This window comes from Lepidochelys kempii, chromosome 27, assembly GCF_965140285.1.
Source record: "Lepidochelys kempii isolate rLepKem1 chromosome 27, rLepKem1.hap1, whole genome shotgun sequence".
NCBI classification, from domain to species: Eukaryota; Metazoa; Chordata; order Testudines; family Cheloniidae; genus Lepidochelys; species Lepidochelys kempii.
Genome location: NC_136406.1, coordinates 7710012 through 7724355, shown reverse-complemented (window position 1 = coordinate 7724355; position 14344 = coordinate 7710012). Strand labels below are relative to the sequence as shown.

Below are 14344 nucleotides of genomic sequence, written 5' to 3'. Positions count from 1 at the left end.
GGAGCCAATGAGCATGGCCAAGGGGCGACGGTTCCCGGAAGCTTTTCCCTGCCTCCACCAGCTGGAGGAAGAGGACACCGCCTTGTCCTCTGGAGCCAGTGTCCCCTTCCTCATTTACCTCTCCCAGCCATGGGACGGGCAGGGATCCTTCAGCCCATTCCAGGCTGCTGGGGCATGAAATGCTAGCCAGTCGGAACAGCAGATGTAGAGCAGGATGTAACTTTTTGGATTCATAGTTAATTGTTTATTTCAGCTTGGCAGAGTTCTGATTTTCTAATTTGGATGGATAATATAGAGATTTATGTTTAAAGCACTTTTTAATCTATTTTAATTTTCACAGCTGTGGGAATTCATGGTGGGGAAGATCAGACTAATTATTTAATGACAGGATATGCTGATTTCAAAATGTTAAAGTTTTATAACAGTTCAGCAAACTGTCACCGTCACATAGCAAAACATACAAAGTAAATAGCCTTCTATCTCACTCGAATAAATTCTCAAGCAGCATATTTTTTACTGTGCCTGTCTGTAGGTTACGATTATTGCTGATGGAGATAGTTTTTCATTGGTTTATGTGTGCGCCTTGAAATTGATGTTTACCAACATTTACTGAATAAAATGGAATCCTTCCATGTCTAGTTTTATTCCACAAAAAAATTAATTTTGGTTGACCTGAAACTATTCACAAATTTGACACATAAGAATGGCCATACTGGGTCAGACCAAAGGTCCATCTAGCCCAGTCTCCTTTCTTCCAACAGTGGCCAATGCCAGGTGCCCCAGAGAGAATGAACAGAACAGGTCATCATCAAGTGATCCATCCTCTGTTACCCATTCCCAAATTCTGGCAAACAGAGGTGAGGGACACCATCCCTTCCCATCCTGGCTAATAGCCATTGATGGACCAATCCTCCATGAACTTACCTAGTTCTCTTTTGAACCCTATTGTAGTCTTGGCCTTCACAACATCCTCTGGCAAAGAGTTCCACAGGTTAACTGTGTATTGTGTGAAGAATCATCATAGATCATTTCAGCCATTTCCAAACCATCCAGCAGAGGTGGTGCCACTGCCCCCATGCCCCGATAGCCTTCACCCCAGTAGTTAGGGGGGTCACCAGGGGTCTGGGAGTCCAGGTGCAAATCTTTGCTCTGAACCAGCTTCAAAATGGACATTGAAAATTCAGATAAATATCAGAATCAATTTGAATTGAATGGGATATTTTTTACCACTGACCTGAAAACTCAATTATTTGCTCAGCTCTGTAGCAGACACATTTGTTCAATATGCAGATTTAGTTGGGGATTGGTCCTGCTTTGAGCAGGGGGTTGGACTAAATGACCTCCTGAGGTCCCTTCCAACCCTGATATTCTATGATTCTATAGCCAAAGGAAGGATGATAGAGCTCCTGATGGCTCAGGGGCTTTGTAGCGGGATGCAGAGCCTTTCACAGCTAGATCATTTGTTTGTGATTATTAATGACCCCAAACTTTACCATCTCTCTGATGGCTGTTTGGTGGACTCCGCAAACAGGCTGGCGGGGGCTCAGTCCAATTGCCAGGGGACAAGTCTTCATGGTCTCTTTGTTCTTTTTTTGTACAGCACCTGGGCCAATGGGGAACTGGTCCATGATGAAGCTCCCAGGTGTGACGGTAACACAAATGATCAATACTAGTAACATTAGAGTAACCACAGCTGTTCATTGCACTCAAAGGCCGCCTTTGCTGAAGTCTCAGCTGAGAGGGCAAGGACAAAATGACTCTCGGAGATGCAATCTTTGTTTAGATGTATTGGGGTAGGCCTGTGCTGGACTGCTTCTGAGAAGACAGAATTTCCTTCTCCCGGCCTGTGAACCTGGCACTTTCCAGCAGCACTAAATACGCTAAAAACTCAAAGTGAAAATTCTATGGAGAAAGGAATTAGCGAGATGCTCGGTTCCATCAGCCTAGGCAGTGCCTCTCCACAGCAGAGTCAACCCTGTAATGCGGTCTAGCAGCTTCAGGGGCAGGTCTTCACACCCTTGAACCAGCATTAATTAACCCTTGCAGTCCCCCTTTCGATAGACTGGGGAAACTGCAGAGCAGACTGTTTAAGGCGCAGATCCTCCAAGGGATTGAAGTGTCTAATCCCGATTGAAATCAATTGGAGATAGGCACCTACGTGTCTTTGAGGAGCAGGGCCTAAATTAATTGCCCCCCAATATTCAGGGATAGAGGAGCAAACAGATCCCAGGACTTCTTCTGTCCAGACCTCTGTTCTAATCACTAGACACTAAACTCGGCAGGTCTGCAATGGGCTTTGCCTGTTGTTTTTCACCACCCTGATTGCACAGTGGCAGATCTAATCATGTCATATAATGGCATCTTTTCATAAAACTGTCCCCATAAAATACGGCCCTGAACTGCTCAGGAGCTGGGGATTGCAGGCCTTCTTTAAATAAAGCTCTGTCTCATTAGTTGCCTTTCCTAGATGCGCATTGAAATGATTTCCCGCTGATGTACGAACATTGAAATAAGTAGCCAAGTGCAGCTGCAAGAAGCTAATCAATACAGTGTAGCGTGAGAAATTGCCACTTGCTACGTTTGGATGGAATGAAATGGCCTTGTAGTTCTACTGGCGTTTGAATTGGTTAAATCTTTCTCCCACACATACATAGGCTCATAAAAATGCAGGGACAGAAATGACACTGAGTTATAAAGATTCTGTCACCTCTAGGGCACCGGGTTGAGCGGCAATGCTGCCTGAAGGCTGTTGGGTGTCCATAGGTGACATGAGTTTGAGGGACCCTCAGTCCAGCTCTGAGTGGACAAGGGTGAATGACACCAAAATGGGCACCACCGCTGGCACCAACTGGTAGTAGAGAGACTGACACCCCGATCTCCAAACGTGTTTAGATACCTAGATTAATCCTGAGCAAATAATTCAGGTCACCTCTTCTGGAATTGGTTCTTCCTGGCATATTACACTAAGCCATTAGAGGACTCACTTCTGGACGACAGAAGCAGTGTTCCCTTGGTGCTCTGGGGTCCCGTTATTCATCTGGGGTTCACCATATTTATTAATTTTGCTCTGGGCCGGGGGACACCCATGCTAGGAATAGGAGAGATCCTTGCCATGAGCCACTCAGTCCTTGGACTCTGCAGAAATGCCAGCAAAAAGAACACGTGTGATGTCCTTGTAACGATATAGGATTTATTATCTGTATTACTAGTAGCACGTAGGGCCCACAACTAAGATCGGGGCTGGTAAATAATCATAGAATATCAGGGTTGGAAGAGACCTCAGGAGGTCATCTAGTCCAACCCCCTGCTCAAAGCAGGACCAATCCCCAACTAAATCATCCCAGCCAGGGCTTTGTCAAGCCTGACCTTAAAAACTTCTAAGGAAGGAGATTCCACCACCTCCTTAGGTAATGCATTCCAGTGTTTCACCACCCTCCTAGTAAAAAAGTTTTTCCTACTATCCAACCTAAACCTCCCCCACTGACACCTGAGACCATTATTCCTCGTTCTGTCATCTGCTATCACTGAGAAAACTCTAGATCCATCCTCTTTGGAACCTTTCAGGTAGTTGAAAGCAGCTATCAAATCCCCCCTCATTCTTCTCTTCTGTAGACGAAACAATCCCAGTTCCCTCAGCCTCTCCTCATAAGTCATGTGTTCCAGTCCCCTAATCATTTTTGTTGCCCTCCGCTGGATGCTTTCCAGTTTTTCTACATCCTTCTTGTAGTGTGGGGCCCAAAACTGGACACAGTACCCCAGATGAGGCCTCACCAATGTTGAATAGAGGGGAACGATCACATCCCTCAATCTGCTGGCAATGCCCCTACTTACGCATCCCAAAATGCCATTGGCCTTCTTGGCAACAAGGGCACACTGTTGACTCATATCCAGCTTCTCGTCCACTGTAACCCCTAGGTCCTTTTCTGCAGAACTGCTGCCTAACCATTCGGTCCCTAGTCTGTAGCGGTGCATGGGATTCTTCCGTCCTAAGTGCAGGACTCTGCACTTGTCCTTGTTGAACCTCATCAGATTTCTTTTGGCCCAATCCTCTAATTTATCTAGGTCCCTCTGTATCCTATCCCTACCCTGCAGCATATCTACCTCTCCTCTCAGTTTAGTGTCATCTGCAAACTTGCTGAGGGTGCAATCCACACCATCCTCCAGATCACTAATGAAGATATTGAACAAAACCGGCCCCAGGACCGGCCCTTGGGACCAGTGATGAGCTGCCAAAATCTTAACAACGGGTTCCCTCCTCACCCCACGAGGGGGTCATTGCCCACCCCCGTCCCCCAGGACTCCTGCCCCATCCAACCCCCTCCCCTGTCCCCTAACTGCCCCCAGAACCAGGCAGGAGGGTCTCGTGGGCCACCATAATGCATGCCCACCCCACCCCTAAGAGCCAGAGGCACCTGCCGGGGGGCGAGGTGGGGAGTCCCGGTGGTGCTGACCTGGGGCAGCTCCCAGGAAGCATCCAGCAGGTCCCTCTGGCTCCTAGGGACAGGGGAGCGTAGCTGGGGGGGAGCAGGGGGAGCGGCCGCTCCCCCCACTGATCACATCAAAAGTGGTGCCTTAGGTGCCAACTCCCTGCGTGCTCCGGGGCTGGAGCACCTATGGGGAAAATTTTGGTGGGTGCAGAGCCCCCACCGGCAGATCCCCACCCTGCCCCGCACCCAGCCCCAGCTCACCTCCGCTCTGCCTCCGCCTCCTCCCCTAAACGCATCACTCCGCATGAACAGCTGATTCGTGGGAAGCCTGGGGGGGCGGAGAAGCAGAGTGGGGCGGTGCGTTCAGGGGAGGAGGTGGAGGCGGAGCGGAGGTGGACTGGAGGTGAGCTGGGGTTGGGGGTGGGGCGGGGAGCTGCCAGTGGGTGCTCTGCACCCACCAAATTTTCCCCTTGGGTGCACCAGGGCTGGAGCACCCGTGGAGTCAGCGCCTAAGGTGCCACTTTGGGCCGGTTAAATTTAGAAGCCCTTTTAGAACCGGTTCTCCCTCGCGGAACAACTGGTTCTCAAAGGGCTTCTAAATTTAACAACCGGTTCTAACAAACCAGTGCGAACCGGCTCCAGCTCACCACTGCTTGGGACACTCCACTTGATACCAGCCGCCAACTAGACATGGAGCCATTGATCACTACCCGTTGAGCCCAACAATCTAGCCAACTTTCTACTCACCTTATAGTCCATTCATCCAGCCCATACTTCCTTAACTTGCTGGCAAGAATACTGTGGGAGACCGTGTCAAAAGCTTTGCTAAAGTCAAGGAACAACACGTCCACTGCTTTCCCTTCATCCACAGAGCCAGTTATCTTGTCATAGATGGCAGTTAGATTAGTCAGGCATGACTTGCCCTTGGTGAATCCATGCTGACTGTTCCTGATCACTTTCCTCTCCTTTAAGTGCTTCAGAATTGATTCCTTAAAGATCTGCTCCACGATTTTTCCAGGGTCTGAGGTGAGGCTGACTGGCCTGTAGCTCCCAGGATCCTCCTCCTTCCCTTTTTTAGCCTTTTTCCAGTCGTCTGGGACCTCCCCCGATTGCCATGAGTTTTCAAAGATAATGGCCAATGGCTCTGCAATCACAGCCGCCAACTCCTTTAGCACTCTCGGATGCAGTGCATCCGGCCCCATGGACTTGTGCTCGTCCAGCTTTTCTAAATAGTCCCAAACCACTTCTTTCTCCACAGAGGGCTGGTCACCTCCTCCCAATGCTGTGCTGCCCAGTGCAGCAGTCTGGGAGCTGACCTTGTTCGTGAAGACAGAGGCAAAAAAAGCATTGAGTACATTAGCTTTTTGCACATCCTCTGTCACTAGGTTGCCTCCCTCATTCAGTAAGGGGCCACACTTTCCTTGACTTTCTTCTTCTTGCTAACATACCTGAAGAAACCCTTCTTCTTACTCTTAACATCTCTTGCTGCTGCAAGTCCAGGTGTAATTTGGCCTTCGTTATTTCACTCCTGCATGCCCGAGCAATATATTTACACTCTTCCCTGGTCATTTGTCCAATCTTCCACTTCTTGTAAGCTTCTTTTTTATGTTTAAGATCAGCAAGGATTTCACTGTTAAGCCAAGCTGGTCGCCTGCCATATTTACTATTCTTTCTACATATCAGGATGGTTTGTCCCTGTAACCTCAATAAGGATTCTTTAAAATAATAATGTTGAGGGCAAGTCTCTGATACAGAGGGTCTGGATCGCTTGGTAAATTGGGTTTTAGTACAACTTGTGTTTTAATACAGCCAACTGCAAGGTCATGCATCTAGGAACAATGGATGCAGGTCACATTTACAGGAACAGGGACTGTATCATGGAAAGCAGTGACTCTGGAAAGGCCTTCCAACAGGGCTCATTGTAGATAATCACCTGAATTTGAGCTCCCAGTGTGATGTGTGGCAAAAAGGGCTTAAAGCAAAGGAATATTGAGGAGGAGAGGGAGGTGATATTATCTCTAAATACAGCACCGGTGAGACCGTTATTGGACTCGTGGCCAGTTCTGCTGTCCTCACTTTGAAATGGCTATTATAAAATTATAGACGTTTCAGAGAAGAGCATGATCTTGAAAACCTGTCGTACAGTAAGAGACTCAAGAAGCGCAGTCAATTGGCCATATCAAAAAGATGGTTCAGTAGGGACTTCATTACAGTCTGCAAGCACCTACGTGGGGTGAAGACATCTGAAATATGTGGGGTGAGGTCTTCAGTCTAGCAGACAAAGGCAGAACAAGATCTGTGGCTAGAGCCTGAAGCCTGACAAACACAACAGGAAATAAAGTGTACGTATTTAGTAGTGAGGGTCATTAACCACTGAAATAATTTACCAAAGCGTGTAGTAGATTCTCCACACTTGGAGCCTTTACATCCAGTGTGGCTGTCTTTCTAAATGACCTGATGCAGGAATCTCTCTTGGGGATGTTCCCTGGCCTGGGTTTGCAGGAGGTCAGACTAGATGATCCTGTTCCCAGCCAGATTCGAGTCATTCACTCTCAACATGTTTCAAAGTGACAATGGCTCAGAACTTTCACCGTTGTTTGGCGGCAAAGAAGCACAGAGAAAGTCCAGGGAAAAAAAACTCAAACCATTGACGTCTTTTTCTTCATACTTTTATAAACACCCCAAGTAGCTCTCCTTCCAAGAGCAGCAGGGGTGGGTTGAGACGCTAGAGGGCAGGAGAGGTCTTTTCAATGCAGAAACACCAGAGGGAAAACAATCTCTTCCTTCAAATCTGTTCTTTAATATTCCCTTGATCAGCTCCCTGCCCTGTTGCTTCCCAGCCTCTCCTTTGCGTGGGAAGAAGACGAGGAGACTTTCCGAGGCGCGCTTATTCTCTGTTCTCTGTTTCCCCATAGGACTAGAGAGAAAGCTGCCTAGACAATGCACCTACCGAGACGTCTACTGGTCTCCCTGGTTTACTGAGAAGAGTTGATTGAGACTCAAGGAGTGCGAGGCACCTGCCTAGCTAACCGCACATGTGGGGCAAATTGCTGAGTCAGCCGGTACTGCCCTGCTGTCCCCTCCCAGGCACAAAAGTTGCATCATGGGAAGGTTGTGTAATAAGGACATGGCCACTAAGAGCTAGCACTGAGGCTTATCTGGCCCCCACTGATGTAGTGTCAGAACATGTCAGACCCTTTAGTGTGTTTAACCCTCTGGCACCCTGTGCGGCAGTGCTGTTCAACCCATTACACAGCTGAAGACGCTAAGGGTCTTGACCAAGGTCACAGAGGAATTGTTTGAGGAAGCAGAGAATTGCACCTGGGTCTGCCAAGTCCCAGGCTAGTCCCCTGACCACTACCCCATCCTTCCTGCTGTCACAGCTGTTGTCCATACGCTGCACACCACATCCGCCGCGACCTCATGGCAACAGCAGGTCCTCAGACACCCATCCCTCCCAGGGTAGCTAAAGCAAAACCTCCACTGCCTCTTAGGGGTCCAGGTCAGCCGTTCCCGTTCTCATCCAGTAGACAATACTGGTGCACGAGTGTGAAAACGTGCGAGCACGCATGCGCATACTAGGCAGTTGTCTCTCTAGTCCTATGTCTCTCTAGTCCTAGTCTAGTCTAGTCCTGTCTAGTGAATCCCCACAAACTACCCACTTCTCCAGCAAGCAGACCTTATGAACAACTGAGAACAGCTCAGCAAACATACCCAGCATAGGGCTGCCTGGCGTTCTTTATGCAAACTGTCCCCAAAGCACTGTACATAGTTAAATAATAAAAGGCAGCAGATGGCGAATGGTGTGAATTACGGAATACAGGATGGGAAAGGCAGGTTTTGGGGAATAAATGAAAGCAATAACTCATGAGGCCACTACCACAGCAGTTGGGAAAGAGGGAGGTTTGCAAGTGAGATCAGAAAGCACATGGAGAGCCAGTGAGGAAGAGAAATGGTTCCGAACAGCAGAAGCTGTAGAGGAGAAAGTGCTCACACTACCACTGGGGAGACTGAGGCAGGGAGGAAGTTAGTGTGGTATTCGGTGCTTGAAAGAGACACTCTTTATTAGTTCCCAACTGCTTCTGTATAACAAGACATAGGCTTTTGCAAGGCCCTTTCCCCAGACTTCTGGCCTGCAAAGCTAACCCCCCACTACTACAACTCCTGGTAGATGGGTGGGGAGAAAAATGGGGCGGATCCAGGAGGTCGTCTGGCCACACCCATGGAAAGGTTTGGAAACAAAGAAGGTAACTCTGCCCCATGCTTTTCAAATCCCCCTCACAAATCAACAGCAGGGGTCTGATCAGCAGCTGCCTCCTCATTCCTCATGGCCACCCTCCTCGGTCAATCAGCTGGGATAGCAACAGCTGGGCTGCTGCGTGAGGAAATCAAGCCACAGCAGAGAGTTTCTAAAACAGTGGCTGGTTGCCCCCAAGACAGAGCTGGCAATGGGCTGTGTGTATCATTCTGGAGCGCTTGCTACAGCATGGGCCATCGTTACAAGGGAGCTTGTTGGTGCCCTGAGCCCTGAGCGGGCGGGGGAGTCTTCTGATGGGGTGTGTCACAGAGGAGCTCCTTATAGGTGACACTTAATTTAGGGTGAAATTCCCCCTTGCACAGAGTCAGAGCGCAGGCCCTAGGCCACGCTTAAGTCTTGGGTTTTCACCCCTACTGTCTATAATACACAGTCTATGGCGCTGCCATAAAAAGCTTTGAGCAGCTGATAAGGCAGGCGCCCTCCAGAGAGGACTGGGTTTGTGCTCTGATGGTAGGGTTACCATCTGGCCAGTATTTGACAGGCCTGGCTGGTTTCCTTCTGGATTTGCCAGTTGCTAGAAAAATAATTGAATCTGCTGGGTTTTTTTTTTCCATGGGTCTAACGATCTGCCTTATTATCACACTACATTGGGATATCTAACGTTAAAGGTTTCTATGTCCAGCTAAAGATGCTGCCTCCCTCCCAGGGTGTTCAGAGAGTGAACATGTTAAATTGCAGCGGGGTACTGGGAGCCATGTGGGTAGCCTGGGTAGATCCTTGCGAGACAGTGTGACTAGCTGTGAACTGCTGTGATATGTGTCTATCACGGCTCCCAGCCTGCAGGGTAGGAGGCATTTCCTGGTTGCAAGGGACTGTATGATGTGTGTGCGGGGGGAGGCTGGCTCACTTGGACAGTCAGGTACCTTCTGCCCTGGTGTGCGCTCTCCGGTGCAGAGGTTTCCGGTGCCATTTGCCTCCATGAACTACTCTCATCAGAGAGTGTGGTTTGCACAAGGGACTACATAACAGGACTCCAGCATTCTCTTGCCGGCTCTGTCGCTGATGCTGCATGTGACCTTGGGCCAGTCACTTAAACTCCTAGTCCCAGAGCTGAAAAGGTATTTTGGCCTCTAGCTCCCACTGATGTCAATGGGAGTTGGGTGCCTAAATACTTTGAGGAGCTGGGCCCTCGAGTCTCAGGTTTCTGTCTGCAAGGCAGAGAAGCTAATACCTACAGCACCTCTCTGGCCTGTTCTTGTAAAGTGCTCTGAGATCCTTGCATTGGAGGGGTTCATAGAATCATAGAATATCAGGGGTGGAAGGGACCTCAGGAGGTCATCTAGCCCAACCCCCTGCTCAAAGCAGGACCAATCCCCAACTAAATCATCCCAGCCAGGGCTTTGTCAAGCCTGACCTTGAAAACCTCAAAGGAAGGAGATTCCACCACCTCCCTAGGTAACCCATTCCAGTGTTTCACCACCCTCCTAGTAAAAAAGTTTTTCCTACTATCCAACCTAAACCTCCCCCACTGACACCTGAGACCATTATTCCTCGTTCTGTCATCTGCTACCCCTGAGAAGAGTCTAGATCCATCCTCTTTGGAACCCCTCTTCAGGTAGTTGAAAGCAGCTATCAAATCCCCCCTCATTCTTCTCTTCTGTAGACTAAACAATCCCAGTTCCCTCAGCCTCTCCTCATAAGTCATGTGTTCCAGTCCCCTAATCATTTTTGTTGCCCTCCACTGGATGCTTTCCAATTTTTCCACATCCTTCTTGCAGCGTGGGGCCCAAAACTGGACCCAGTACTCCAGAGGAGGCCTCACCAATGTCGAATGGAGGGGAACGATCACATCCCTCAATCTGCTGGCAATGCCCCTACTTATACATCCCAAAATGCCATTGGCCTTCTTGGCAACAAGGGCACACTGTTGATTCATATCCAGCTTCTCGTCCACTGTAACCCCTAGGTCCTTTTCTGCAGAACTGCTGCCGAACCATTCAGTCCCTAGTCTGTAGCGGTGCATTGGATTCTTCCGTCCTAAGTGCAGGACTCTGCACTTGTCCTTGTTAAACCACATCAGATTTCTTTTGGCCCAATCCTCAAGCCAGCTCAAGCCGTGCAAAGAGTTATGGCTTTTTCAGGGCACACCCTTATTACCACAGCACCCAGGGTGATAAACCAGAACACTGCGTTCCCGTGGTTAATGTTGTCCCGGGGGGAGGGTTTTAGCCCCTTGGGGAATCAGCTTTAGGAGGGGTTGTCTGGAATGGGGGAGTCCAAGTTCAGAAGCACGGGCATGAGTAACCTGCAGGAAGGAGCTGGCGTAACATACTGGCGAGGGTGCCCGTGCCGTAGAAGCGGGGTACCTGTTACAGACACAGCTAGCTAGCTTTAGCTCAAGCTGCAGCAGCTCATGCAGTTAGCTCAGGACAGGAAGTGTCTTGCCTCCATCTCCCCCCTGCCCAGCCTCTGTCTCCCCTTTTCCCTGCCCATCTTGACACCCTATCCCTGCAGCAAAATGCCCCTTCCTCCGCATTAACTCCTGGTGTTGCTTCCTGCCTTAAAGACAAAAGTGGGGTCCAGCTCAACATATTGAACTGCACAGGCTCCATTGTGCACTGGAGCAGGAGACCTTGTCCCGCCGGCTCACTCGGCCCCTGGCGTTCTGTGCTGAGCTGGTTGTTGTGGCCTGCTTGGTGAGGTTCCGGGCGTGGTTGCTGTGGGGACCACTGGTGGGTGGCCCCCCCACTGACTCAGCTCCTGGGGGTGAAAAGAGGACAGAGCTGATCAGAGGGGTTTGAGGTGAGCTAAGTCAGCTGTCTTTGCAATAACTTTCCTTTGGGGGCTTTCTAACATCCCAGGATGAGATCCTGGCCCCACTGAAGCCAAGGGGAGTTTCACCATTAACTTCAGGTGAATGGTGTGGCCCAGGATTTCACCCCTCTGAAATTCACACACATGCTTTAGGCATGGAGCAAATCCAGTGAATTGAGATTTTTTTCTCTTTCACATCTGTGCTGCAGCCAGCAGGCAGGCAGGATTTATTCCAGGGCGAGAAATGCCCCTTTATTATTATTTACTATTTGCATTGTGGTAGCAGCTAGTCTCAGTGAGGGAGCAGGGCCTGAGTGCAAGGTGCTGTACAAACACAGAACAAAGGGAGACAGTCCCTACTTCTTTGTGCCGGGCCTGACCTAATGCAGCTATTGTGAATGATCATGATCATTACTGAGTGCGCAGGGACCTCATTCACAGCCCGGGACCCCACTGTAATCCAAGGGGCCAACACAGAGCAAAAATGCTCCCAAACTGGGCAGCCAAGGCCCCATGGGCCGCAGCTTGCAGATGGGATGCTGCAGCGTTGGGAGTTATTCCTGCAGGATATTGCAGGCCTCGACCCCCACCTCCCCACTGTGACCTCTCTGGGAAACCCTTTTAAACACAAACACATCACCGGTGCCTTTCATGTGGACATTCAAAGGAAGGAAAACCACTGGAAATTCCACGTGCGGCTGGGTGAGCCCTTAGAAACCCTGGGGCTGGGGATAGAGAGGCAGTTTCTTGGCTTCCTCCTTGCACTCTGGAAGAGGCTTGATTGATTAATGACTCATGAACATCACCATCATCCCAGCAGCAACCTGAGGTTCCTCGGAAGCAGCCCCCTCTCCCTGCGCCTCCCTGGAGGAGACAAGTCACAGAGGCGGTGGCTGAGGAGTTACTCTCTCCTCTCGAGCGTCTGCAGTGCCAGGGGGTCCCGAAGCGGGCAGGCTCTCACGGAAAGCGAGAGGGGAAGAAACGAGAAAGGACAAGAAGAAACGTGCCCCCCCCCCCGACTGCACCCCGCAGTTCTCTAGAGCCATTCTCCCTTTCTGCAGCAGCTACCCACCAAGTCCTGCCCTTCCTTAACTTTTGCCTCAGCTGCTGTCTGAGGGAAGAGAAGGCAGCTGGCTTGCTGCCGGCTGCTCCGTGTCGGGGCGTGCGCGGGGCCCTGCATCTCTTTCCCTCTTTGCTTCTCCCGCGGGCTTTTGCTTCTCTCCCTCCGGCACTCCCCTGCCTCCTCTCTCCCTGTGAATCAGCAGCCCAGCTTTCTCCGAGGGCTGAGACTGGCAGCATCTGGAGCCTTGTCCAAAACAGGCCTGGGAGGATGCTCGAATCCAGCTGCTAGCAACATCGGAGCAGAAAAATCAAGCAATGGGAAAGCAGCGCCGCTCCGCCGTCCCTCAGCTCGGCAAAGCGGGCAGCCTTGTGCATCGGGCGCTGTTAGCCGGCTGCAAGCGGCCTCGCTGGCTTTCTGTTCTCTCTCCCTGTTCAGTGTGTGAGTGTAGGGGGAGGGCTTTATTTCCATTGGCTAAGCTCTCGCTTCCCACCCACATCTCTTCCACATCACCTTGGTGTCTCCCTCAATAAAACCAGCCCTCCTTATCGCACCGAGGAAATCAAGAGCTAGAGTTTGAATGGATTTTATATAAATATTTACCCCTGCTAGGCTACTGCTGAGCTCCTAGGAGAAACTCCCAGCAACTGGCCTGATCCTCTCTTCTTCTCTCCTCTCCTGCTCCCCAGAGATAAGGGGTGAAGCCCACTGGAAGGTGGGGGTGGGGAGATACAGTTCTGTCTGACTAGAGAGGCACTGACCTGAAAAATAGTGCCAGGATTTTAACAAACTACCCCAATGGATCTTAAGGACAGCACCAGCGAGGGAAGCATGGGAAGCCTGGAGCCCTCCAGCATCCAGATGTTTGCCAACACTTCCTCCCTCCATGGGATTCGCCACATTTTTGTCTATGGGCCGGTGACGATAAGGCGGTTGCTGTGGACCATGGCCTTTGTGGGCTCGCTGGGTCTCCTCCTGGTGGAGAGCTCGGATCGGGTGGCTTTCTATTTCTCCTACCAGCACGTCACTAAAGTGGACGAGGTAGTGGCCAATAGCCTGGTTTTCCCTGCGGTCACCATCTGTAACCTCAATGAGTTCCGCTTCTCCAGACTCACCACCAATGACCTGTACCATGCTGGGGAGCTCCTGGCGCTGCTGGATGTGAACCTGCAGATTCCAGCGCCCCACCTGGCTGACCCAGCTGTCCTGGCCGCTCTCCAGGAAAAGGCCAACTTTCAGCAATACAAACCGAAAATTTTCAACATGCAGGAGTTCTTGGGGCGCGTGGGGCACGACCTGAAGGATATGCTACTGTATTGCAAGTTCAAAGGCCGGGAGTGCAGCCAGAAGGACTTCAAAACTGTGAGTATGGACAGAGCTTCTACTTCCTTTATCTTCTCTGGGCGTGCGGCCGGGCTTGGCGGTGGAGAATCCAGCAGGTGCTTAAGGTGATGTGATCTGGCCAAGGGTGAGTCAAGAGAGAACCGTCTCTGCTGGGTTCAGGTTTCTCTCGCGTGGTACTGGGAAAAAGGCAGGCAGCCTGTTGAGTTGAAGTTTGTTTGCCAGAGCCCTTTTGTACTGGTTGATCCTCCCTAGCAGGCTAGCAGTTCCCAGAGGCCACTTGCTGTTGGAGCTGTGATTTGGAGGGGCCCCTGCGACCCCCCAGCAGGCAGTCTGACCTGTCATGTTGCAGGGAGTGCGCTGTGGTGGCCGGCCGGTGCCTTGGGCTGGACAGATTCTCGTGCAAAAGGCAAGTGTGCTGCGCTGCAGAGTGGTCTGGGTGCA

At 50.6% G+C, this 14344-nt stretch overlaps 1 protein-coding gene across 2 annotated transcripts in view; it reads left to right on the top strand.

The window, feature by feature from the left end:
* The first annotated feature begins 13120 nt into the window (after positions 1–13120).
* The window catches only part of ASIC2 (acid sensing ion channel subunit 2), a 1322378-nt gene continuing 1321154 nt past the window's right edge, over positions 13121–14344 (top strand). For both annotated transcript variants that reach the window (XM_073325645.2, XM_073325647.1), the window contains exon 1: positions 13121–13921. In XM_073325645.2, the coding sequence (XP_073181746.1) occupies positions 13358–13921 (564 nt within the window). In that variant the 5' untranslated portion in view covers positions 13121–13357. The remainder of the gene's footprint in view (positions 13922–14344) is intronic.